Source organism: Lutjanus erythropterus, chromosome 1 (assembly GCF_056507025.1).
Source record: "Lutjanus erythropterus isolate fLutEry1 chromosome 1, fLutEry1.hap2, whole genome shotgun sequence".
Lineage (NCBI taxonomy): Eukaryota > Metazoa > Chordata > Actinopteri > Lutjaniformes > Lutjanidae > Lutjanus > Lutjanus erythropterus.
In genome coordinates, this window is record NC_139317.1 from 18,713,237 (window position 1) to 18,738,089 (window position 24,853).

A 24,853-nucleotide genomic window follows, 5' to 3' on the forward strand; every position below is an offset into this window, starting at 1 on the left:
GGAAATGTGCTGTATAGTTGCCTTTTATTGCCATGTTGTCAAACCAAACGCTCCCAGCTGAAACAAAATTGTGGATTCATTGTTTGATCAATGGTAAACTTTCTCTGGTTCCAGCTTCTCAAATATGAGGATTTGTTGCTTTTCATAAATCAAAGCCCATATCTTTAGATTTTAGAGTGTCATGATAAAAATGAGACATTTGATCACATCATCTTGGGCCATAAGAAATGTTTATACTATTTTCTGAGACTGTTTTTTAGACCGTGGATTTGGGGACCAGTGTGTGAGATTTAGAGGCATCTAGTGGTGAGCTTGCAGATTGCAAACATAATGTAAAAAAATCACAGTGGGGGCCCTTCAATGAGGCCAACATGTGGTGCTAATGGTGCTAAAGAGTTTAAATAGATTGTAATTGTTGCACTGGTTGGCACAAGTGTTCATAAAGTTGACTCTTGCCAGCATCAGCTCACTCCCTTGATCCAGGGTGACATGCCGCATCATGTGTAGAAGGGACTACTAATGTTATTTTTCTGTTTTATATATGCTTTCCACCACAGCGAAGTACGTTTCAAACTATTGTAACTATTGTACAGATTGTATTATCTATATTATTCTAGGGTTAGCGCCTAACAACATCTGGCAAAGGGACTGCTAATGAAAACCAGACTTTAGCCAACTCAGGTGCACTCATTTAATTGTTGATTAATGTACAAACAATCAAATAAACAAATATAAACCATTGAAAACTCTTGCCAGATTTGTACATGTTGTGTCTTCATTGCACATGTTGTCAAATCTCCATAAATGGAAATCAGGGTGAGAATTTGTGTCGAAAGTGCGCTACGGAATTGTCACGCGGGCCTTTTTGTGTCGAATCTGTGGATGGGGAAGTTAAATTACGTCAATAGACGTCACTCATTGACAAGATACCATGGCAGCCACTAAAGCCTCTAAAGAACAGAAATACGACAGACAACTCAGGTTCATTTAAATTATATCGTAGATTTAATAAATAATTTATATTATTTTAGCTACATGTTCTGCATGTTTCGTGTGACAGGTTTCAGCAGAAACAGCGGTGAGGCAGGAGCGCTAACGTTAGCTAGCGGTAGCCTGCTAAGTGCTTTTCAGTCAAAACAACAGCGGCGAGCTAACACGTTAGCTATCAGGTTAATGGGATGGGTTGCTCTGATTTTCTGCCTTTTCTGCTTACCCATCAAAACTGCCCGCTTTAATGACTACTGTCACCCTGATATGATTTAAATTTACTGCGTTTGAACGTCAGAAAAGTGTAAATATGCAGGGCCAGTGAATGTTGTTAAAGCTGTCATACCACTAGCTAGCAAAGTCATTCTTGCTAAGTGCCTTTATTGTGGTTGAGGATTAATCGTATCACTAGATGGCAACACATGTCTATGTTATGTGCTTTCAGACTGTGGGGTGACCATGGTCAAGAGGCACTGGAGAATGCACATGTTTGTCTCATCAACGCTACAGCAACAGGAACAGAGATACTGAAGAACTTGGTGCTACCAGGTAAACAACAAATGCGGATCTGTGTTGATGATGATGCTGCTGCAGGTGATGATGAAATCACCTTTCTGATTGAATTAATTATTCTCTTTGCCAGGTATTGGAGCATTCACCATCGTTGATGGACACACAGTTTCAGGGGAAGATGTTGGAAACAAGTGAGACAGCAGTTTTTTTTATTTAAACTTGGTACAAGATTAATGATATGTGTTGATTTTACTTGTGTGTTCATGGTTCACTTCTTTATCTTATCTTGCAGCTTTTTCCTCAGCAACAACAGCATTGGAAAGGTATGCTTTGGCGAAATAAATGAATTTAAGTTTTATGATCACATGCATATCTCATTGCACATTTCCGTGTTTTTACACCTATTCCCTGTCTCTGCCTCTCTCCCTCTGGGTTACTTATACATTGGGCTGAACAGTTAATCAAAATATTATAGAAATCACAATATGGCCAAATGCACTATCCAAATTGAAGGAGCTGTGAGTTTTGGATGGCAAAATGTGTCAGAACATACCATTATAAATTAAGCATTACGGTCCTGTAGTAATGCTCTGTCTTCCAAATCATATTCTCCAGACGTAAGGGAACAAGGTTGTTTCAGTGAAAAAAAGAAAATGAAATGCAAATATTACCATTCCTACTAAAATCGTGTCTCATATTTAAATATTTTTATTTTGCAGAACAGAGCACAGGCTGCCACTGAGCTGCTACAAGAACTTAACAGTGATGTCTCTGGAAACTTTGTAGAAGAGGTTAGTATTAGTTTTGACATGGTGCCACAGATGTTTTAACAGTGGTAGTAATTTTTCATCAGGATATTAGTATAACAGTACTGATATTTACACTGCTCTAAACCACATGAAAATGGTGAAATATGCTCTACAAGGGTAAAATGACTTATGACATAGTACAGATTGAATATAATGGTAAGAAAGTTAAGAAATTTTAATTTTTCAGTACATAAAAGGAGGTCTTTGAATGCTTTGAATGGATTATGCTTGGTATATATGTGACTGTATTGATCAGTATCATCACTGATAGTGACAGAAATCCCTCTTTGTGTTTTCTGTTCCTCTTGCAGAGTCCAGACAAACTTCTGGACAACGACCCAGAGTTCTTCCACAGGTTTACCATTGTTATTGGTGTTCAGCTGCCAGAAAGGTATGAGATATAGCTCATCTTTATTGTCATATTACATTGCAACAAAAGAGTTAATGAGCAGTGTATTAACATAGGAACTTGTATTATGCTACGCTAGAATTTTCAGTGTTATTTCATGGAAATATCTAGGCCTAAACCTTGTGTGGTGCTTTGTGGATAGATTTTAGAAGATAGGATGAAGCAACCTATTTATTGGTTGAACATTTGTTTACACCTGTTGGATCTGTGAGCCCTCTGTGTTTTCATATAAGGAGCTTGGTGTCTCTGATCCAGGCCTAGATTACAAAACATTTTGCTGTTTAGTTATTGTAATTGATGGAGGAATTTATACCTTTTAAATTGTATAAAGTTAAAATATTTGCTTCTTTCGTTGAAACTGTTGGCTAGATTAGTTATTGTTTTATTTTCTGTCCAATTAAGTTGTCCTATTTTCTCTGAAATTCAACAGCACGTGTTTGAGGCTAGGCTCAGTTTTGTGGAGTGCCTCTGTACCTTTCCTTGTTTGTAAAACCTACGGCCTGATCGGATACATGAGACTAGTGGTGCAGGAACATACAGGTTAGTTTCCTGGCATTTATATTTTATTCCACTTCAATTCTTATTATAACACTTTAACACTTTAAATAACAACTTTTAAGTTAAACTACTATTCCATGTGCCCTGACTTGAGTTCAGCTCACAAACTCATTAAATTGCAAATGCAGGACTTCAGAGAATAACACCATAAATTAGCCTCTGTAGTGTTTATAGTATTTTTAATGAGATTATTGACATTTTATCTTCCTGTGTCTACACATGTGGCATATGGTCATTTCACTGTGGCCCATTGTTTCCACAAAAAATTTGATTTTTATAAAATATGTACTGCTATTATTTACCGCCTCTCTTTTCAGTGATTGAATCTCACCCAGACAATGCCTTGGAGGACCTGAGGTTAGACCAGCCTTTTGCTGAATTTAAGAACCACATTCAGTCCTACGACCTCGACAGCATGGACAAGAAGGTTCGTACTTTGGTGTCAACACATTTGTATGCATAAACTGTGCCAGGTTTATACAATTGATAGTTCTTCTTTCTATTCTTTATTCAATCTGTAGGATCACAGTCACACACCGTGGATTATTGTTGTTGCTAAATATCTGGAGAAATGGCTCAGTGAGGTACAGTACATTTTCTGTGGCCTCCCCAATTCCAGGATGTCTGACATATACAGCATCTTTGATAATTTATTATGGAGTTATTGTTGCTTTACAATAAAATGTCACTCTACTTTTGTTGTTGTAGCACAACTGTCAGCCACCAAAAAACTACAAGGAGAAAGAGGCCTTCAGGCAGTTTATTCGGGAAGGTATCCGAGGACCTCTAGATTATAGCTGCTTATAAATTCAGTGACTTTGCTGTGTAACTCAAACTCATCTGTGATTGTTTCTTATTTTGTGTTCCTTCAGGGATCCTGAAGAATGAGCACGGCGTCCCAGAGGATGAAGAAAACTTTGAGGAAGCCATTAAAAATGTCAATACTGCTTTAAACCCAACAAAGGTGTCACATCTCAAATACAACATATCTCAGTTTTTAAACTCCTCATCAGTCTGTTTTCTATAGTGTCACGCTTAACTATTTATTCTGGTGACACTCCTCTGGTAATGTCTCTTATCTCGGCAGGTTCCTGGTGCAGTTGAAGACCTCTTCAATAGTGAGCAGTGTAACAACATCACAGCACAGGTGTTGACTTATTTCGTACACCATTTTATTAAAAATACATATAGTTTCATAGTTAAAATCGATATTTAGATTATTGCTTTTTTATATGTATTCTATTGGTGCATGTTTTGCAGAGCCTGTCCTTCTGGGTGATGCTGCGAGCCGTGAAGGAGTTCGTTCTAAACGAAGGCAATGGAAACCTGCCTGTGCGAGGAACCATCCCAGATATGATCGCAGATTCTCAGAAGTTCATCAACCTTCAAAATGTGTAAGTGTGGAGAAAGACGGTGCAAGCTGTTGAGATAAATTTGTGGAAGGAATGAGAACAACAGAAAAGTGCTTAAAAAGTTCTGTGATCCAACAGTAACGAGTTGATTTATTTCATAATGTGTGTTTGTGTTGTCATTCATTTTTGTGCTTAATTCAGTTACAGGGAAAAGGCCATGCAGGACGCAGCAGCAGTTTCTAAACATGTAGAATGTCTATTGCAGTCTGTTGGAAAGGTATGTAAAAAATAAAAAATCTTCTTTGACTTCTTTTTTTTTTTTTTTTAATTTAAGGCTTTAATTTAAGGGTTCTCAAAATAAATGTCTGAAGGTCAGATTAATTAGTTGTGATAAAAAGTATAGATTCGATGCATCACAGCAGACAATTTCAAGCCGATGTGATAATGTTGCTGCTGCCGTAATTATCAAAGGCCAACAAATAGCTGCTTAGAGGTTTAATGTAAGGGAATCTATCCAACAAATAGTGCATGTCCCACAAGAAAAAGTAGCTAAATGATGTATATGCATCAAAAAACATTTCCTAGATCCTATGACTGCATTCAAACAAGTTTAACTAACTTGAGCAGACAAATTTTTGCAGCCAAACTGTGCACACCTACAACAAATTGGCTTTTGTTATTTCAGCTTTTGAGTCAGTCTTGAATGCAGCCATGGGTATGATTTAATTATAATAGTATTAATAGATTTTGACATAGACATTCCTAAATATGTAAGTGAAATTGTGTTACTTAAAATGCATTTAACTAAAAATAGATTTCCACTGAAATTACATTTACTTTCCACCAGCCACCAGAAAGCATCTCTGAAAAGGACATCAAACTCTTCTGTAAGTAACCCATTCATTAAGTAACAACCCTTACCCTCACATTTTTATATTCAGTGAGTATCCTTGGTTGAGACAATATCGTGTCCATACCACATGCTATATAGAGTTCAGTGCATCTCAGTATAAAATAAATGTCACTATGAGTTGGGGTTTCATTATGTCACTATCTGAAAATGGGTTAAAATGTGTGTACTTCAAATAATAATGCTTTTTTGTTACACCACCTCAAAATTACTGAGTATCTTGTAAGACATACACATATGTTCATATAATGTGTGAATTAGTGAGTTAGTGGTGCCTTTTCTGACAGTGTTCATTTTTCTGGGCATGGCTGCTGTTGTGATTTGTAATGCTGCCACTGTACAACAGCTGACTTTACATATAAGCGTAGCATAATGTGCTCTGTTGGTGACTATTGTTGCACCTGGAATAAGTTTATTCCTAACTGTAAGAATTTGTTTTTGTATCTAGGTAAGAATGCATCCTTTCTGAGGGTGGTGCGCTGCAGATCTTTGGCTGAAGAATATAGTGTGGATTCAGTAAATAAAGATGAAATCAGTAAGTTGGAGATAGATTTTCTTTCTGATTAAACTGTTCAGTCTCATTGTTCATGTTTTGTTGTGTTTGAATGAACACTCTGTACTGTTTTCCTCCGGTAAGCGTACTAACAGTGTCACGTGTGTCATCAGCCTCAAGCATGGACAACCCAGATAGCGAGATGGTCTTCTACCTCATGCTTCGCGCTGTTGATCGCTTCTATCAGCAGCACTCTCGCTACCCAGGTATGGCTAAGGTGTATACAGATTTTGCTGTGAAGAATTCACACAATTAAATAGTTTGTTGTGTTTGGTAAGTTGCAGATTTTCCTACAAGGGGGCGCTGTTGAGTTATTGTCAGACTTTACCAACTTGTCCCGTCTGTAGGGAGGGAAAGACTTTTTACTCATAGATGGAACGCTAGTAAAAATAGAAAATAGTAGCTGCTAAGATTTTTGAATACTTATACAAGCTGCAGGCAATGAGCACTACAGCTGCAGTTTTTATTGCTCTTTTACATTCAACACTTGTATCACTTGTTGGATCTTCAGATGATGTCGATTTAGCTGTGCACCCTTGTCACAGTCAATATTGGCAGGTTGCCAAGAGCTGTGGGGAGACCCTGCAGTAAAAAAGGGCTGGCAGGTGTATCAAAAGAATACCTTCTCTACCATCATACATAGACTATTACACTATACTGTACACATCACAGACTGTTTTCACTCTGCAAAATTACATAGGCCATGTCTGCTGATGTCAGTATACAGAAATAAAGTTGAGCCAATACTCTCATGCCTTTTTTTTTTTGTTTATTTTTTACCACATGTGCGTCCTTACCAGGAGTTTATAACTACCAGGTAGAGGATGACATCAGCAAACTGAAGCTCTGTGTGAACAGCCTACTGCAGGAGTACAGTCTCAACGTCAACATCAAAGATGATTACATCCATGAGTTGTAAGTCATGGTCACTGCTGGATTTACTGATTATTGTGAAAGACTTTGGCAAATAATAATTAACATTTTCCACCTTTTCATAACCTGCAGCTGTCGATATGGTGCAGCAGAGCCACACACAGTTGCTGCATTTTTGGGAGGTAATATTTTCTTCAGAAATTGATTGAGATCGTACCCACAGCATACCCCACTTTCACAGTTTTAACAAAACCCATATTTCTTCATTTTCAACATGTTCCTGTAGGATCTGCTGCTCAGGAGGCGATCAAGATCATCAGCCACCAGTTTGTGCCCTTTTGCAACGCTTTCATTTACAACGCAATGTCACAGACATCTGCCACCTTACAGCTGTGAATACAGTCACAGATCCTGAGTTCGCTTGCAGAAATATCATAGAGCAAGATCAAAAGAGGCATTTACCAACTTGCTTTACTTATTCTTAACTGTAATCTGCACAACATTCTTTTGAAAGAAGGAAGAAAGATTACAGTTTTATCATAATGGCTAAATGAGAGCACTTCAACCTAAAAAGGTTCAAATGCAGAAGATCAAAGGTCGAGACTGTTTAGACTAAAGGTTCTATCAACTATAGAGCCTCGCCACCTTCTTTAGAGTTTTTGAAGGTGAAGAAATCAGGATGGCACCCGCAGAGGATTTCTTCAAAGTTGTGTTTTTTTTTTTCTGTCTTTTTTGTTGCTGACATCATTAAACAAAGCTGGAAGTGAAACTAGCAAAACCTTCATGTTCTGTTTTCATCTGTGAAACTCAACTCAACATTTATGGATGATGTAATTACAATGTAGCAGCACTTTGTGTACTTTAGTCACAACTGGCTCTTATCATATTGTGTTCAGGTCATGGTGGAAGATTTTTGGTTAAAGTGGGGAAAAAAACATTGTATGTAGTGTTGAACATTTGTGTATTGCTATAAAAGCATTCAGTATTTTACCTGACTTTATTGACTTTTATGTCAAATGTGAAGTTGGCACACACTGTATACGGCACAGCGCAAAAAAAATATTTGTCCCTTGCTCATCTGCTAACTTTTGGGCTTGTGCAGTTTAAGCAATGGGAGGGGGGGATTTAATGTCCTGCGTTCTGATGATTTTTTTATGCATCAATTTGTGCCTTTTCTGCATCCACTTGTGGTGAAAATGTTTGTTTATCTAAAGGCAAGCCCAAAATTCAGGCAACATTACTTTATTAAGAGCTCAGTAGCTGACATTACAACTCACAAAAGGCTTCATTTTTTTTATTTTGAAAAAAAATCTAAAATGGTTCATTGATAACAAACTAATCTTATAATCTGTAACTCTTAATAAATATATACAGTACCAGTCAAAAGTTTGGACACATCTTTATGTCTTTATATTCAGTGTTTTTTCTTTATTTTTTATTCTTTTTTTACTACATTGTAGCTTAATAATGGAAACATCAAGACAGTGAAATAGGGAATTATGTAGCAAATGAAACCAAGGCAAAATATGTTTTATATTTAAGATTCTGAAAAAGCACAAAGACCTGCATGCTCTCTGTCCTCTGTACTTGCAAGCAAAGATTAAATAACATAATTAAATCTTTGATTGCAAGTGCAGGCGGCTGAGTCTTTTTGCTTTCTATTGTCAACCCACGGCATTGTCCTACGCACCTGTCAACCTGCAAGTCTGCAACATTTTCTTGCTCTTTTATGTTTTAGATTCTTCAAAGTAAGTGCTTGATTGCAGCTTTGCACACTGTAGGTGTAATATGAACTGTTTCTTATAAAAAATAAAGAAAAAACATTCAATGAGAAGTGTGTCCAAAGTTTCGACTGGTACTGTATTAACATCTTCCTGTCAGTCAAACACACCATTAATGGAGGAAACCAGATCTCTCTACATGGGTATTCTGTGTTGACATGATGCAAATATTTTTTTGCAGCTTGTTTAATTTCTTTCTAATACATTTATATTGGGTTGTTCTTTCACATAACTGAAGTACAAGTCTATAAATATTAAAAAAAAAAAAAGGTAACATCAGATTATTCCAAATGACACACATGGTAGTGTCCTTGGCACACTTTCTATCTTGTAGGGGTCCTTGGCTGAGAAAAAATTAAGAGCCTCTGCTCTTGTGACCCAGCCTGCATTTCCACCAGTTTTGAGTGGAACTATTGTAATGAACAGATGGCGACCTGGAGAATATGGTTCAGCCACTTTGGTTCCCAAGAAAAACATACTGTATTTTAATTCAGGCTGGGAACCAACTTATCAGATTCAAAACCATTAATATTTGGTGGAAATGCTCAGAACAGTTCAAAATTAGGTGCTTGAACCAGAACAGAACAGATTCAGTGTTGGTGGAAATGGCCTAGAACAGGACCTCTTCCTCCTTTTGCAACCATTTAAGGTTGAATATTGTCACCACCTGCTTTACTGGAGGCATTGTTGCCTGAATTTCATTCTAGTGTCCTGTCAAAATAAGTTGTCTTTTACGTTGATGTTTTTATTACGTGGAGACAAATGCACGTGCCCTCATTACTGAGTCGGACATGTCCCCTGTATCCCCCCCAAATCAACGCCTGTGGGTTTAATCTCTGTTCAAATACACCCTGGAAAATACTTTGAGTAAAGCAACTACTTGTTGACTTGTTTAATAGTTGACACAAGGATTACACAGTTATTTAGCCTGAATAAATGTTAGATGAAAAGCATGTGAGCTTCACAGTGTGACTTACCCTCTGGCAGGATCCACATGCAACCCAGGTGAGGACGAGTTTGGTTGGGAGTTGATGGCATTTTTTCATCCAACACTAGAGGGCGCTCTAACATGGTTTATAATTAGTAGGTTGATGTTTAGTTCCCAGTTTGTTGACCAGTTTCTGAATGCTAACCATTGCATATGGGCTACATTTGACATAATCAGCTAAAACTAGCAATGTTAAGTATTAACCAACATGTTGTTTCTCATTAGCTCTTTCGGTGCCTTGAAATGTAGAGGACACTGGTCTTTGTATATGCAGCACAGAGTCCTGTTAGACAGCTATGTTATGAGGGTCATTGTGATGTAACTTTTGGGCAGGGTGAAGTTTTTCATTTGTTTCTCTTTTTTTTCCTCTCAGACTTTGGCAGAATGGAAATTTGCCCTCAGCAGATCTTTTCCTTGTAAGACTCCCTTCATCCCCCCCCCTCCCAGCTCTCCCCATGCAGCGATCTGTCTCACATTCTCTCACACACACTCACAGACACACTCACACCCTCCGTCTCTCCCTCCGTCTGAGAAGGATAGAGCAGGTTGCCAAGAAGTACTCTGGCCATTTCCTAAATGAAGATTTCGTCCGCTGACTAAAAGATTATCATGTGTCTATCCATCCACCCACTGCCTCCTTAAGATTATCACGTAGTCTCAGTGCCAGGTTTATCAGGCCAAAGCAGACAGTTTTGTTTTTTGTCAAGTTAGAGATGCAACTCACTAATTTCAAATTGAAAAAAAAAGCTTAAGCTCAGTTAAATACTGTATATAAGGTCATCATAACCCTCTGCGACCATTACCTAAGTTTTACAGTTTTAATCCTGCCAGTTTTCTTACTTTCTCCCATTCCACTCTGTGTGTGTCCACCTCTTAAATAAAGGAAACACTGAAGGAGTAGGGTTTCCTTTAAATCAAACTAAACATTCACATTTTTCGTACAATGTGTTATTGGTCATTTCATCCTTTAGTTGCATGACATATCTGTGTGAGAAGATCTTTTTCCAGACTTTTGTGCTGGTTCTCACATGTCCTAGAGCAGTTTTTTAATTTTTACTCCAGTGTGTTTAAGCAAATGTTTCACTATTTTAAACCCTTTTCATGGACCCGAACATCATGTGATAAACTTTTCTACTGTTCTGCATCTTGTCCCTCCGTCGTTCTTTCAAACAACGACACTGCAGAGGGGGCACGAGGTCACACAGTCACAAATTCTGATTAGTGTGTGTGTCCAGCCAGTTTGTATACAGCTGTGTCAACAGCCTAACATGATATAAGAGTCAGCGCTGAGCATTTTAAACACACCAGGATGGCTTCAGTTGTGGCACTGTTTCTGCTTGATACTATCAGAGTCCTGACAGTAGCTGGCGTGTCTCCCTCTAACTGACGCCTACACTCTTGTAAGGATGGTTGCTGATAAGAGGTAACAGAAACAAATAAGCCAAGGAGACCTTTTTCTGATGCAGCCATTTCAGTACAGAGCCCGTTTTTATGTTTTTTATTGAAGTGTTGGTAACGCCTTATTTGAAGAGGTGTGTATAAGAAATGGCACTGTTATAGAAACATAGTGTAATAAAATTTAATGATGACAAATTCAAAATATACCACTTTAGTTGAGGTCAAGGGAATTATTCATGATCCCATTATGAAAGCATGTGACCGTATAATAACACCTCATGACATGTTTATGACAAGTCCAAAATGTATCACTATAGTTGAGATCATGGAATATATTTAATGACACAGTTATAATGGTCTCATGACAGCCTTTGTCAAAACCATCCAACACTTAAATCTAATGTTAAAACATAAGAACAAAATGATTAAATGGGATTAAAGAATAGAAAAGTGCAGTTTTTTGTGCTGTATCAAGTGCAAAATACCAAACAACACAAATAATACATAGTTGCAGAGATTTATATGGTATATAGCTGTATAGATGTACAAGATGCACAAATATAGTTAATTTAATAATTAATACTGGATAAATGCAACACCAAAATATATGTCTATGCTCTGTCTGTACTCTATTCTAGATGTAACATGCACACTGCTCATGGCATTATAATTGTTTTTAACTTTCAATGATTTTCAAAAGAACAGAAAATGGAACTGAAATGGTCTTTTATAAATATTTATCAAGCTTACATACATTCCTGTTACAGACAGTAAAAAAAGTCCTCTATGATGTGGTTTGATGTATTACTGTAAGAAATGTAAGAAGCGTTATTTAAGTGAGGGTCTATAAATGTGTCATGTTTCAGTAAGCAGCGGGTTCAGGGTTTGTTGGCATGTGGTTGCTATTTTCCACTTAGAACCAGTGCACAGAAATGAAACACGTAAGCACACTTTTGAACTTAAAAAGACAGCAGTGTGTTCTTGTTTTTTCCAGGGAAAACTTGTTTCTATAGCTATTAATTTCTTTACTCTCCTTTCAGTTTCATCATGTGATACTGAATTGATTTAGTCATTTGAAATTGATTGGTTCTAGCCTATAGGCTACATCCTTTGATTGTGGCTTGTCTTCCTTGCTCCACTTCACGCTGGTCTGACGTATATGTTTTATGTCTCTTAATCTGTCATTGAACATGTAGACCAACTAAGAATGAGAGCCTTATGGCCAAGCACATTTTTGCATTAAAGTGAGCCTTTGTAACTTTTGCTGAACGTCATGATTTCACATGTGACAGTACAGCATAATGGTAAAATACTACATGTGCAACAGAAGCACATGTAGAGTTTTAAAGTAAGCGAACTGTCAGGGTGATGTCAGTCACACAGCATCTATCTTAAACTCTAAAGTGTTTTTATCATATATTTATTGAGCTATACATCAACTATACATCAGTATCTGGCCCGACAATTATAAAATAGTTATTTTGTAGATGTTTTTTATGGTTTTTCAGAGAAAAGAAGACGTGAATGCGCCAGAGCGGACTCGAGAGTTTTGGTGGCTTGGCTTCACCATACAAAAGCATGTAGTCGTACACATGTAGCTAACCGCTAGCTGGCTCAGCGCTGGGGTGCCAGGAGCCAAACCAGGCAAGAAAAACACTACAGTACTGTAGTCTATTCCCTCGTCAAACTGGCCTCTGTTGGTCTCAGAGGCTGTGTTTGGTCCCAGTCTGGCTGTTTTCACTGGGGACGTTTCAGCTAATAAGACCGTTCTCCTTCTGTTGTAAAAATTCTTCATCTAAATAGTGAGAGTTGCTAGTTCTCTGAAGAAGACAGTGTGATGAATCAGATCTCTTTACTTCATGCAGCATGGAGAGAAGACTCAAGCGCAGTGTTCTCTGAAGTTCTTTCACAGTGTCTTGCCTCATATACAAAAACAACAGTTGCTGAATCCATACCAATGTTGATTCAATCATTCCTTCTTCAGATGATAACAACGTGTAAACACAGTAACCTTTCTGAGTACAATGTCCCATTGATTTTACAGTCAAACTTAGAGTTACCTTCCTCCCTCAAAACTTACTGACAAAGAATCCCATAATCAGTACAATGAATATTCACCAAAGTTGTTTATCTTCCACACTTGACAGAGGTCTGGATGTGTGTGTGGGGGGGTTTACCTATTTTCAGATCAACTGTATCAATAAATGAGGGAAAACAAAGTGGATAAACTACAGTAAAGCGCATTCAACACTACTGACTACTGTATATGCCAATCAATGTCCACGAAAAGTCCCTCCTTAGCTGCTTGTTACAGGAAACAAGTAAGAAATAAGCGTCTCCGCTAGCCGTTTGGGAAGTTTACTAACATTTGCCACATGCTACTGGTCAAGTTAAAACTGTAGCTGCAAAAATCCTGAGTGAACTGAACTGAGCAAGGGTTTGTTTTATTTCTTAGGAGCTCAACTGTCCATTTGTAAGAGATGTGCTTTCACATGTTTCAGAAATTTAGCATTCTCACTTTACATCTGCAAGAATTGACTTTTTTATTTATTTATTTTGCCCATTTGGGGGCAGTGGAATCAAGTTGTGAACAGGGCATTCACATATCATCCCCTTTGAAGTTGATAGAAGTTGTTAGCAAACAGATACTTATTTACACAGGCAACAGTAACAGAGGAACATGTCATTCATTTGGAGTCATGTTTCTGGCCGTGTGGTGAATGTAAACACAATAGTCCTGAGGGAAATATCTGGCTCTTCAGCCACTAAATGCTATATGTTCACCAGCTAGTTGTTAACTGTGTATTTCTGCTAGTTGGAGCTGAGCAGGTAGCATGCACCAGGTGAGAATACTAGAGGAGAGTCCTGACAATACATAAACACACTAAAGTTGTAGGCTGGACAGCTAAACAATGAGCTGAAACTTGCTATAAAGCTTGGCAAAGTCCAAGGGAGTTTCCGATTCTACAGTGGTTGACAAGGGCAAACACCCTGCATACAAAAACAAATTACATACAGAAACGAGCTGCATAAACAGAAACACGCAGCAAATAAGAAAACAAATGCAAAAGGAGAACACTGCAAATATAGGAATGCAATGCAAATGCAGAATCGTGCTGCAAATAAGAAAATAAATTCAAAAAGAAAATGCTACAAAACTAGTCATACAATGGAAGTGCTCCAGGCCTCTAGGGGCAGTGCTGAGCTTCCACCCGACAGACAGACAACGGACGTATCAACGTATGTTATGGAGCAGATGAGGGAGCGAGTGAGAAGAAGAAAGGTATTGATAAATGACCTGTTTTATTATCAGAATTTCATGAACAAATATTGTTATACTGGAAAATGTTATATGTACACAACTTTTCACCCCATAATACTACACTGTGGAATAGCAGATATGTTTTGTACAGGAACAAATCCCTATTTTATGCGGATTGGTATGAGAGAAATACATGGTCTATAACTGACTTAATGGACGCTAACAGTAATCTTCTGAATTCTGCACAAAACATCATTTCAAGCCCCTAGAGTCAGATTTCATTAAACTACACAAAGCACTTCCCCAACAATTTGTGTTCCTAACAAAAAATATAATGGCACACCAAACCATAGAGCCACAACTGCCTTCACTGTCATCCAAGGATTGTCAAGCATGGATAAAAAAATGCAATAATTATTTAAGAAGGAACAGTCTCACTGAAAAAATATTCCCAGGCAGACAAAGTAGAAATGACATCCTACACAAATTTGTATTCTGTATTTGCATCGCGTTTCTGTATTTGCATCGCGTTTCTGTACTTGCAGCATTTTCCTTTTGCATTTGTTTTCTTATATGCAACTCATTTCTGTATGTAACTTGTTTTTGTGCATGCAGCACGTTTGCCCTTGTCGGCCACCCTACAATCAGGTTTTTATTCCCTAAGGTTCATCACTAGGCGTGATACTTTTCAAACTGACAGGTTGTTTTCACTTTGTAATTTCATAGGCCTACATTGTTATGAAAATACAGATAGTCATTTTAAGGATTAAAGTCTCTAATCTTCAGATAATGCCAGTCATACGAAACAGAATCACTATTTGTCAACTAAATATACGACTGTAAGAATGATTTTACTTTATGTCTGAATTCACCTTTTCCACACTTTCATGCACAGAAGTGTACTCTGCCTCCTCTGGTGCATCCATGCATCATCAACACTCCAGCTTCCAGGCTCAGCTTGTAACTGCTTTATCTTAAAGCCACAGGAGAGGCCTGACAATGGATACATGTGTGGGTGTCCACTTGTGTGTGTGTGTTTGGTGGGAGTTGGGAGGAGGGGCTGGCCGTTAATGCTAAAATCAATCAGTAAATCAGAAGAACAGCCTGCAGAAAGGCCGCACTGCCAACGATGATTCTCACTGGAAGCTCTGAGGCAATAAAAGGGAGAGCAATGGGGGGAGGGAAGTGGATGAGTCATCCTAGGGAAATGAAGGAAATTGCACAGTAAAGGTGGCAGATTGGTGGTCATATCTCCCACAAGGACGAGGGGTTGTATCCTCCCCTCGTCACTGGATATAAGGTTGTATTTTACAAACACATCGTGAACAGTTTCGGAGAGAAAACCGGAGGCAGTGAGGAGCAAAGAAGGCATGTGAAGGTTGAGGGTGATGTCTTGTGATGGCTCATGGCTGTGAGTTTGAGCCATTTACCTGGCTGGGATCCAACTGGTTCACCTCCTCGTGAGGCCCAGGCTGAATTAAAACCGGCCTGCCCGAGCAGAGTGCAGTATTCTGTGTGTTTGCTGGGAGACTGCAGGAGGCCAGCATACTTTAAACCTCTCAGGGGTCTGCGGAGGGCCTCTCCATTCTTCCTACAAACAGATGGAGCTGTGACTGAGGAATGTACAATACATACAGATCCTTGTGGAAATGAAGGAAAGACATGAACAATGCAACAGCAACAGTTTGGTACTAGTGCTAGATTATTGTTTAGAAATAATAAATGTGTACCACTGTACATGTGCAATTGATAAACAATCAGAGGTGAGAGGTAACTAAATACAGATACTTAGATTTTTCAGGCCTCTGTACTTAGCTTGAGTATTTATTTTTATGACAAATTTTTACTTTTACTCACTATATTTTAACACAAATATCTGTACTTTGTACTCCTTACATTTTCAAAACAGGCTCATTTATTAGTTTTGATGCTAGTTTTGAGGGGAATTACTGATTATATTTATTTTGCATCACTGTGCGCAGCCCTCTGAACATCAAGATCGATTCGAACCTAAATGAATGGGACAATAACACATAAAAAAAAATTTCTCCAGTGCATCTGTGCATATCACACATGACAGATGTAACAAGACATAATGAGACAAAGATATAACATATAAGATAAGATATAACAAACCAAAAAGTAAAAGATGTAACCATGTGAAAAATGTGTAACAAGACTGAAAAAGCCATAACAAAATGAAAATTAAACACATAAAAGACGTAACAAAATGGAAAAAGTCATAACAAGGCGCAACAGACATAAAAGACAAGACACAGCAAAATGAAAAACTAAGTTAAAGATGCAACAAGATAAAAAAAGACTCAACCAAGTGAAAATGATTTAAAAGACATAACAAGATGAAAACAACATGAAAACAAACCTGACGTAACCAGACGAAAACAATGTAAAAGACGTAACATGAAAAAACATGAGACAAAAACTACATAAAAGACTTAACAAAACAAAATATGACATAACAACAACAAGACAAAAACAACATACAGACAAAACAAGATGAAAAAGACATTGCAAGACAAAAAAACTACATAAAAGATGCAACAAAATGAAAAAGATATACCAAGAAGAAAACAATGTATACGGCATAATGAGATGAAAAATAACGTAACTGAAGTAACGAGTCTGTAACAAAACAAAAATGATGAGAAATTATGTAAAAGAGGCAACAAGATGAAAAAATAACACAGTGACAAAGATGTTAAAGACATAATAAGAAAAAGACATAGCAAAATGAAAGTGACGTAACAAGATGAAGACACGATAAAAGACAACAAGAAAAAAATGATGTAAAAGATGTGACAAGACAAAACAGACAGAAAGGGAAATTCAACCACAGAGAAAAGATGAGGTTCAGTTTGCTTTGCATAGAAACAGCCAGTAAAAATGTCCTTCAGGGGGCAACTTTCTCCTTTTACACTGTGAGTAAATTTCAGAGCCTGAAGTTCAATCAGTACATCTACTTTTTTTTTTTTTTTTACTACTTTTTTGATACAAGTATCCATACCTCTACTTGAGTAAAGAACGTGTGTACTTTTGCCATCTCTGTGAACAATGATATGTATCACTGTAATGTTCACTTCAGCTTGTTACAAGTGGTCTATAGGCTGTGTGATATGTGCTGTACACTTAACAACAGTGCGGTTTAAGCCAGCCACAGTCTTGTGAGGGTGGAGTTGTCCCAGCTGCCAGGCCTTAATGGTTATATGCTTTCCAGATGTGTTGTTAATGAGTTCATGTAACACACAGACACATAGGAGAGTTAGGATCCAATCCACTGATATGAGGAGGAGATAAAAACATGACCTTTGCCAAAACTGGAAGGTACTTAAAGACCTCTCTGCTGTATAAGTACAGTATGCAGTACAACACACACACACGCAGGCAAGCAGGGAAGAAAGACCGAGGGGGGTGTGTCTGCTGTTTTCCCAGCATAACAGAACAAACCCACAGCTTACGGTGGGGTCAGATCTCTTAAGATGGAAGTTTTTCTCCTTGTGGAGATGTCAGTAATGACGCAGAATGTTGTAAATCTGTACATCTGTGATTAATTCCAGGTTTCTCTGCTTTTTGTCATCTGAATATTCTGCTTTTTGAAGACTTTGACAGACATTGTTGATTGTGACTCAAGCGTAGCTGAGCTGAGAAAACAACTCATAATTAATGACAGCCATCTATATATGATACAGATAATAATTCATATAAATAAAAATGGGCATTGTCAAATACGTGTCTGTGATCAAATTTATATGTGAAACAGCACACAACAGACAATGACAAATCATGAACAGTACTTTCACACAACTAACCCGAAATGTGTGGCTGTTTGTGTTTGTGCGATGTGCATCTTTGCTTGATATGCGATCCATGCAAGATAACAATGATGTAATGTGATAGAGTGCACTGGTACTTTGAATACCCGTGCACAAGACCGAACAAGAGTTTGTGTTAACATTTCTTCAATCATCTCTTACGTTAGAATGAGATGTTTATATCAACAGAGGAAGTGGGTCCTGCTGCACAGAGGTCACCATGTTGCACCACCATGTTTCTACAGCAGCCCAGAACAGACAAACCAAACAGCGAATCTAAATAATGCCTTTCACGTTTTGTGTGAAAGGTTAGTGAGACAAGGTGCTTGCAATTTGCAATTAATATTATTATTAATAAGACTAATATAAGACTAATATATCTACAACAGGTGGTATTTGTTGTCAAAACTAATGAGCTAGTTGGAGCCTGTCATTGATCAGGTGACAGCCTATTTTTTCCACTGGGTGGAGAGCAACAGTGCCTGGCTCTAAAAACTGCGGCCACCTTGATCTCATGAGGTTATTTTGCTGAGAGCAAGTTTGGATCAAGTCGGACACCAATCTAACTGGCATGAATTATGCAGCGATCACTCGTGATTGATTCTGTGCAGGCCTGATTCATCTCAGGCGAGCCCACTATCTCCAGATCAGAAAAGCTTGGATTTAGTCCAATCAGATTGCAGCTTATTTGTACACAGCCTCTCAGAGGCAATCATGGACTCGGTTATTTATTAGTTAAAGGTATAAACCGGAACATTTTTTCTGAAAAAAAAAACATAATCCCTTAACAGTCATCACTTATGACCCACTAGAAGTATGCAGTGGCGGCGGTCTCTGAAAAATCCTCCCCTCTGCCTGTGTTTCCTTAATTTTTGTCATTGTTTTGCTGTGCTTGGGGCGTTTCTCCAACCCAAAATGGTGGTATTTGATGTGATGACTGACAAACAGCTTGGCCAGTTCCCACTGACTCCTCCTTTAACCCTTTACTGGTTATATTTGACCCCTTGTTTTTTTTTTACAACAATTTATCATCGTTATTTGATGGAAAAAAACATGATATATCTCCTGCAACTAGTTTACTAGTTAACCACTTTTTGGGAGTAGACAATAACTAATAAAATATAGTAATTCTGAATGGTGGTCCATTAAAAATGTTTTTTAAAGGAGTATAGTACTGTGTAAATGAGGTATGACCCTACTGTATGAATGGAGTCTGAATATATTGTTAATATGAGATATTGTAATCCTTGTCTTTATTTTTTTTCCTTGGTTATTTTTATTTCTAATATTTTTGTGGAAATTGTTTTGTCTCCCCTCTTATTTTTTTATTTTATTCATTTGTGAAGTTATGGTTATGTGTCCAAAATTTCAATGTTCAGTGGGTTTCTTTTATGAGCCCTTTTCATCCCACCTCTGCATTTTTAAAAAAATGTTATTTATAAAGGCTATATATATTTTTTTTCTCTTCTTTTGTTTCATTATATGCACAAATAAAGAACTAAAGAACTGACATTGTGGGATTATAAGCATTTTTCACTGAATTTATTTTGACAGGTCCCAGTGTGACTCCTCATAGTTTCCTGCTAGGAAAAGTCAAAATGTCTGCCATGGAGAAGTTCTAATTACATTATTTTAAAATTAATATCTTTTGTTGTCATACAGGTCTGTTCACACACTATAGTTCGCCATCATCTCTGATTGTCTAGTATTATAGTTGGGGCGACATGGGTGGAGGCGGGGGGTTAATTGGCTTATTGTCTGTGCACATCCACCATCTATTCATGTTCCATTAGCAGCGAGGCCTTTAGAGAGTCTGGAAGTCGGCATCACCAGATGGGGTCAGAGATTCAGTCCCCCTCTGCGAGACCCGGGTGTCACATTACACTCCTAAAATGAACACTTACAGGCACACACACGTCAGACACAGTGATGACACACACAGGCAGCCACTTAACTTGGATATACAGAATGTTTGAGTGATTAATCTGCAGTCTTATAAACTTACTGGTGCAAGCTGGACAGGGATTTTACATTATAGACACTCAGCTGATGCTCTTATCTCTCTATCTTTAACAGGGCTTTGTAGAAAGTTCTGTAACAGTATTGTATGTGACAGTATGTTTGCTCATATCTTGCATATCTTCAGAAGTACACAAACATGCTCTACCGTGCATTCCCCAGGTGCCATTCTTATCTCTGTCGTCCTACTCTGACATTCTCCTCATCGCTGAGATCAGTTGGAAACAAGACGACTGGAATTCCATTCAGGAGTAAAAACACAACCTTTCTACGAGTCGCCATGTCTGTGCTTTATGTCTTACGCGTGCGTCTGATACAGATCTGTCCTTCGTCAGGTAGAGACAAATCATTTCCTTACCTCTACAGACCATTGTCAGTTCCTGTGAATCCAGAGACAAGAGGGGGGAGGAGATGTATCACAGTTTGAGCTGGTCTGATAGGAATTTCTGCAGATCTGATGTCTTTCTCATGACATGAAAAGTAGAGTTAGAAAAAAAGAAAAAAGCTTCCACCAACAGGAAACAAACACATCATGAGAGACGTTTGCATGTGTTACTCTGTGTCTCGGGTCATTTTTTCGAGACAAGCATAATGAGCACCACCTGTTTGGTGAAGCCATGACACTGAAAACAAGAAGACTGAGAACTATGTCAGCAATGTGAGCAGTTTGTGGAGGCTCCAGGTGGTGTTTGTGGGCCGTGCAGGATTTACATGATGGATAATGCTTTACTTATATACCCTCCTAAGTTTTGGTTTCTGCTATTCATAAAGCAAACTCGTAGCATACCATGTTGATCCAGACGTGTGTGTGTGTGTGTGTGCGTGTGTGTGTGTGTGAAAGAAAGAGCCTGTGTGAGAGAGGGATGTGCTCCACAGGGGAGTGTTTATGAAGAGGAGATGTTCAGGGTGAATTCCTCAGATAAGTGACATGGCCTCTCTCTGTTCTGGATGAAGGAGAGCACAGCACACCCCCGGCTGTATATGGTAAACCTCAGAAACACATGCGTATACGCAAATTGGAGCTCGTGGGCTTGGAGAAAGTGGGTTGTAAAAGTATTTTAGAGTGAGACAACTCAACTAATGCATGGCCAGTCTCAAAATTACTGCATTATTGCAATATTACTTTCAATTACTTTTTAATATTACTGCCATTGCTAAAGGTTCCTATGGATCCTTATAAAGTCTAAAATCAAATAATCTGAATTTTAGGCTTTAAAGTGTCTTTCAAATGCGATTTTCACAGGTCTTACAAATGTGTATTGATCACGCTGTGAGAAATACAAAACAAAACAAAATTGGAATCAATAACCAATACGTCTATTGTGTACACACAGTTCTGTGTTGTCATGCTCAGTCACATGTCAATTCTGGGATTTTTGTCAATGTGGTCATTAAATGGGTCTTAAATTGGAGTCATAATGGTCTTAAAAGGTCATCAAAAGCCTTGAATTTAACTTGTTTAAACCTGCAGAAACTCTGATACATCTTTTTCTACTTAAGTTTAATTTTATTTACTTTTTTACTTAACTTATTTGACTGCTATTGTCATTGTTTTTGGTTACTGTGCTGCTTTTTATACACTTTATATTTTAGATTTCACTTTATATTTAATGGAGAATCTATTATATTTACTGTAATAAATCATAAAATGCCCATATGTTACTAGACATAAAGGAAAAAACTGACAACAACCCTGCAGCTGATGGTACTGAAATGTAAATTATTGTCCACAACTCGTGTTTTTGTTCGCCAGTTTCACTTTAATTAGAGTTCAAGTTAATGCTGAATGTTTGCCAAATGAGTTAGTGTCTGAGTCTTAAGAAATCATCATATGTTGATGGAGTCTGACAGGCAGACAGAAGTCAGTTAATTTCAGTTTTCAGGATAACAGGCTTAGCTTTTACACTGACAAACAACTGAAAGTTATAAACAGCTGATCAGCTTCCATGTAGGACTCATAATTATGGCAATGTCAAAATATAATGTTGCGATTCAACCATAAATAGTATATTAAATAGGGATTCAACTTACTGAATATACCATATATGGTTCCAAATCACTATTTGGACAGCAGAACAATTTTTTTGAGTACTTAAGGGACTTTTAAATTGCTCCTTTAACTTATCTGACTTTTATTGTTATTCTGTTATTCTCAGGCACTGGCTTTTACATTTACTCCTTATACCCCTTCCATTCTATATTTTACTTTCTATTTAATAATTTATTGTTTTTTATTCTCATGTTGCTCTAATTTTGGAGAAATCTCTAGCACAAGAATTTTCTTTGGAATTAAAGTTCTATCTTAGTTTATCTTAAAGAAATCAGCTTAATGTCGGGCAAAGTTGGTGATCTATCTTGTGTATTATATGACGTTAAGAAAACTGTAGAGAAGGTGCCATTTATAACAAATGGCACCCGTAACACCAAGGTCAAAATCTTCCACACAAACACACACACACACACACACACACACACACACACACACACACACACACACACACACACACACACTCTGGGAGTGGGTAAATCAGCTGCATGGGGCCCTATACATGGTGTCAGGCTCAGTTCAGATCACAGCATTCTTCAGATTCCTGCCTGTAATTATGCTGGCAGCTCTGATTCAGCTTTATATCTTTTATCGACAAACTGGGAGGACGGTGGTGATCATCCTCAGATCCTTCTTTGCTCGCCGCACAATCATGTACACACACTCACCGCGGACTACAGAGAACAATCAGCTTGTGAGAGGGAAACAGAGGCCCCTCCATTTACTGCACCGTGGGCTTTTACAACCAAAACACTCTGAGCATAAATGTCCTCTCTGCAGTGTGTGTAGCCTGGGCTTGTGTGTGCACACGTGTGGGTGTGTGGAGGCGTTTTAGAGGCTGTATTTGCGCGTGCGTGAATGTTTGTGCTTTGCATGTGTCAGCAGGCCGGGAGATACTCTATTAAACCACAGAGACCCATAAAGGCAGTGCCTGCGCCTTACAGAGCAAAGGAGGAGGAGGAGACAGACAGAGGGAGAGGAAGGGGTAACTTCAACTGGGGATTGTAACAAATATGTAGTGTCTAATCCTCTCATTAGACAGCAGGGGGTGTGTGCTGCAATCAGATTCAAGTGGAGAGATGCACTGCCATGTTGGGAGAGACTGGGGCCTGGCAGAGCGCTGCATGGCGAAGATGTCTGTGGCTGTAAGAGTGTTATCTAATGGAGACACACACAAAGACACACACCAATTCAGTTTTATTCAGCCAAAAAAAAAAAAAAGAAATCTCTGTAAAGGCTCAGAAAAACATCAGATACAGAGTTGCAAACACACAAACACACACATGTTGACAAGTGGATCTGAGCTGCTGATGCAACAGTTACAAACGGTTTCACCTCTCCATCTTTCTCCTTCCCCCTCAAGATTGTTAAATAACTTATGAGGAAACATAATTTTAGAACAGTCTAAAATCAGTATTACAAAATGGGAAGTTCCGGTCCTTGATTTTGACTGGCTGAGCTGCATTTGAAGCCATTGCAAATACTTGATAAACACACACCTGTGACTAAATAACATCAAGACTGCACCAGACAACTGTTTCAAAACGCCAGACTTTGGTGTTAATTTTGATTTACTGGGTAGGCTAAGCATGGACACCCTGTTCTCATCCCAACTTGTCTCATACTGAGGTTTTGTCACTACCACCGTGTTTCATGCTGATACACAAGGTACCAACATTGTGAAATGGTTTGTTGGGTTTACGAATAAATAATAGTTGGATAGGTTTAGGATAAGACCATGTTTGGGCTTACAATATGTATGTTACATTATGTTTGTCACATGATGGCACTGAAGTGACCCTCAACACAAAAGTCATATGACATACTATGTTATGTACCTTAAAACATTTAATAAAGTGGTTTCAGATGAGACACAAACTCCAGTCTCCTGGGTGAAAATCATGTGTTTGTTGAGTCATCCATCCAACCCACCTCCTCCAGATGTGGACTTCTGTCTATTGATACTCCATGTGTCCCATACGGTCATGGATGGCTTTACATTTAAGTCTCTTGAAAGCCCAGTGCATATCTTTCAGACACTTATGGATACCATGCGCGTCTGCATACATTGCTGAGGGGCGGTGACAAAATGTTGGTATTTGACAAGAATGAAAATGGGCTGGTATGGGTGAGAGGCTGAAAGAGATGGAAGGAGACACTCTGATATTAATGACAGAGAAATTTAAGAGGTGGAAAAGTCAAGAGACAAAGCCGGGACCGTTGAACAGACTACATGGTCATTTATCATCCGCAAGGACGAGAACGGTCAGGAGAAGACAAAGATGCTGATGAAACAAATGGAGAACCTATGGTGATTTCTGTTTGAGCTGCCAGGGAACCTGCTGTGTCCTGTGATTTCACTGGAGAAATAGGCAACCTTTCGTCCACCTGCTTTTTTATGTCCACCCAAAGCAGACGAACTATACCAATGGTCCATGGTAAATCAACAATTTCAGCTAGCTTGCATGAACGGAAAATCATGTCAATGACGGGGTCCCTGCAACCTAACAGGTGCCCAAACTACAACAGGAGAAGATTCTGGAGGAATATGTTTGCTGAGTCAA

At 38.3% G+C, this 24,853-nt stretch overlaps 1 protein-coding gene across 1 annotated transcript; it reads left to right on the forward strand.

Annotated features, from left to right (window-relative positions):
- The first annotated feature begins 871 nt into the window (after positions 1-871).
- nae1 (nedd8 activating enzyme E1 subunit 1) lies at positions 872-7,746 on the forward strand. The gene is made up of 20 exons (XM_084715646.1): positions 872-981; positions 1,433-1,536; positions 1,631-1,691; positions 1,793-1,823; positions 2,220-2,291; positions 2,621-2,700; positions 3,149-3,258; positions 3,594-3,703; positions 3,798-3,860; positions 3,985-4,048; positions 4,149-4,240; positions 4,364-4,423; positions 4,537-4,670; positions 4,830-4,905; positions 5,476-5,515; positions 5,987-6,073; positions 6,205-6,297; positions 6,892-7,006; positions 7,097-7,146; positions 7,251-7,746. Exons 1-20 carry the CDS (start codon positions 932-934, stop codon positions 7,358-7,360), a joined length of 1,602 nt encoding a protein of 533 aa, XP_084571772.1. The 5' UTR covers positions 872-931; the 3' UTR covers positions 7,361-7,746.
- The last annotated feature ends 17,107 nt before the right edge of the window (positions 7,747-24,853 follow it).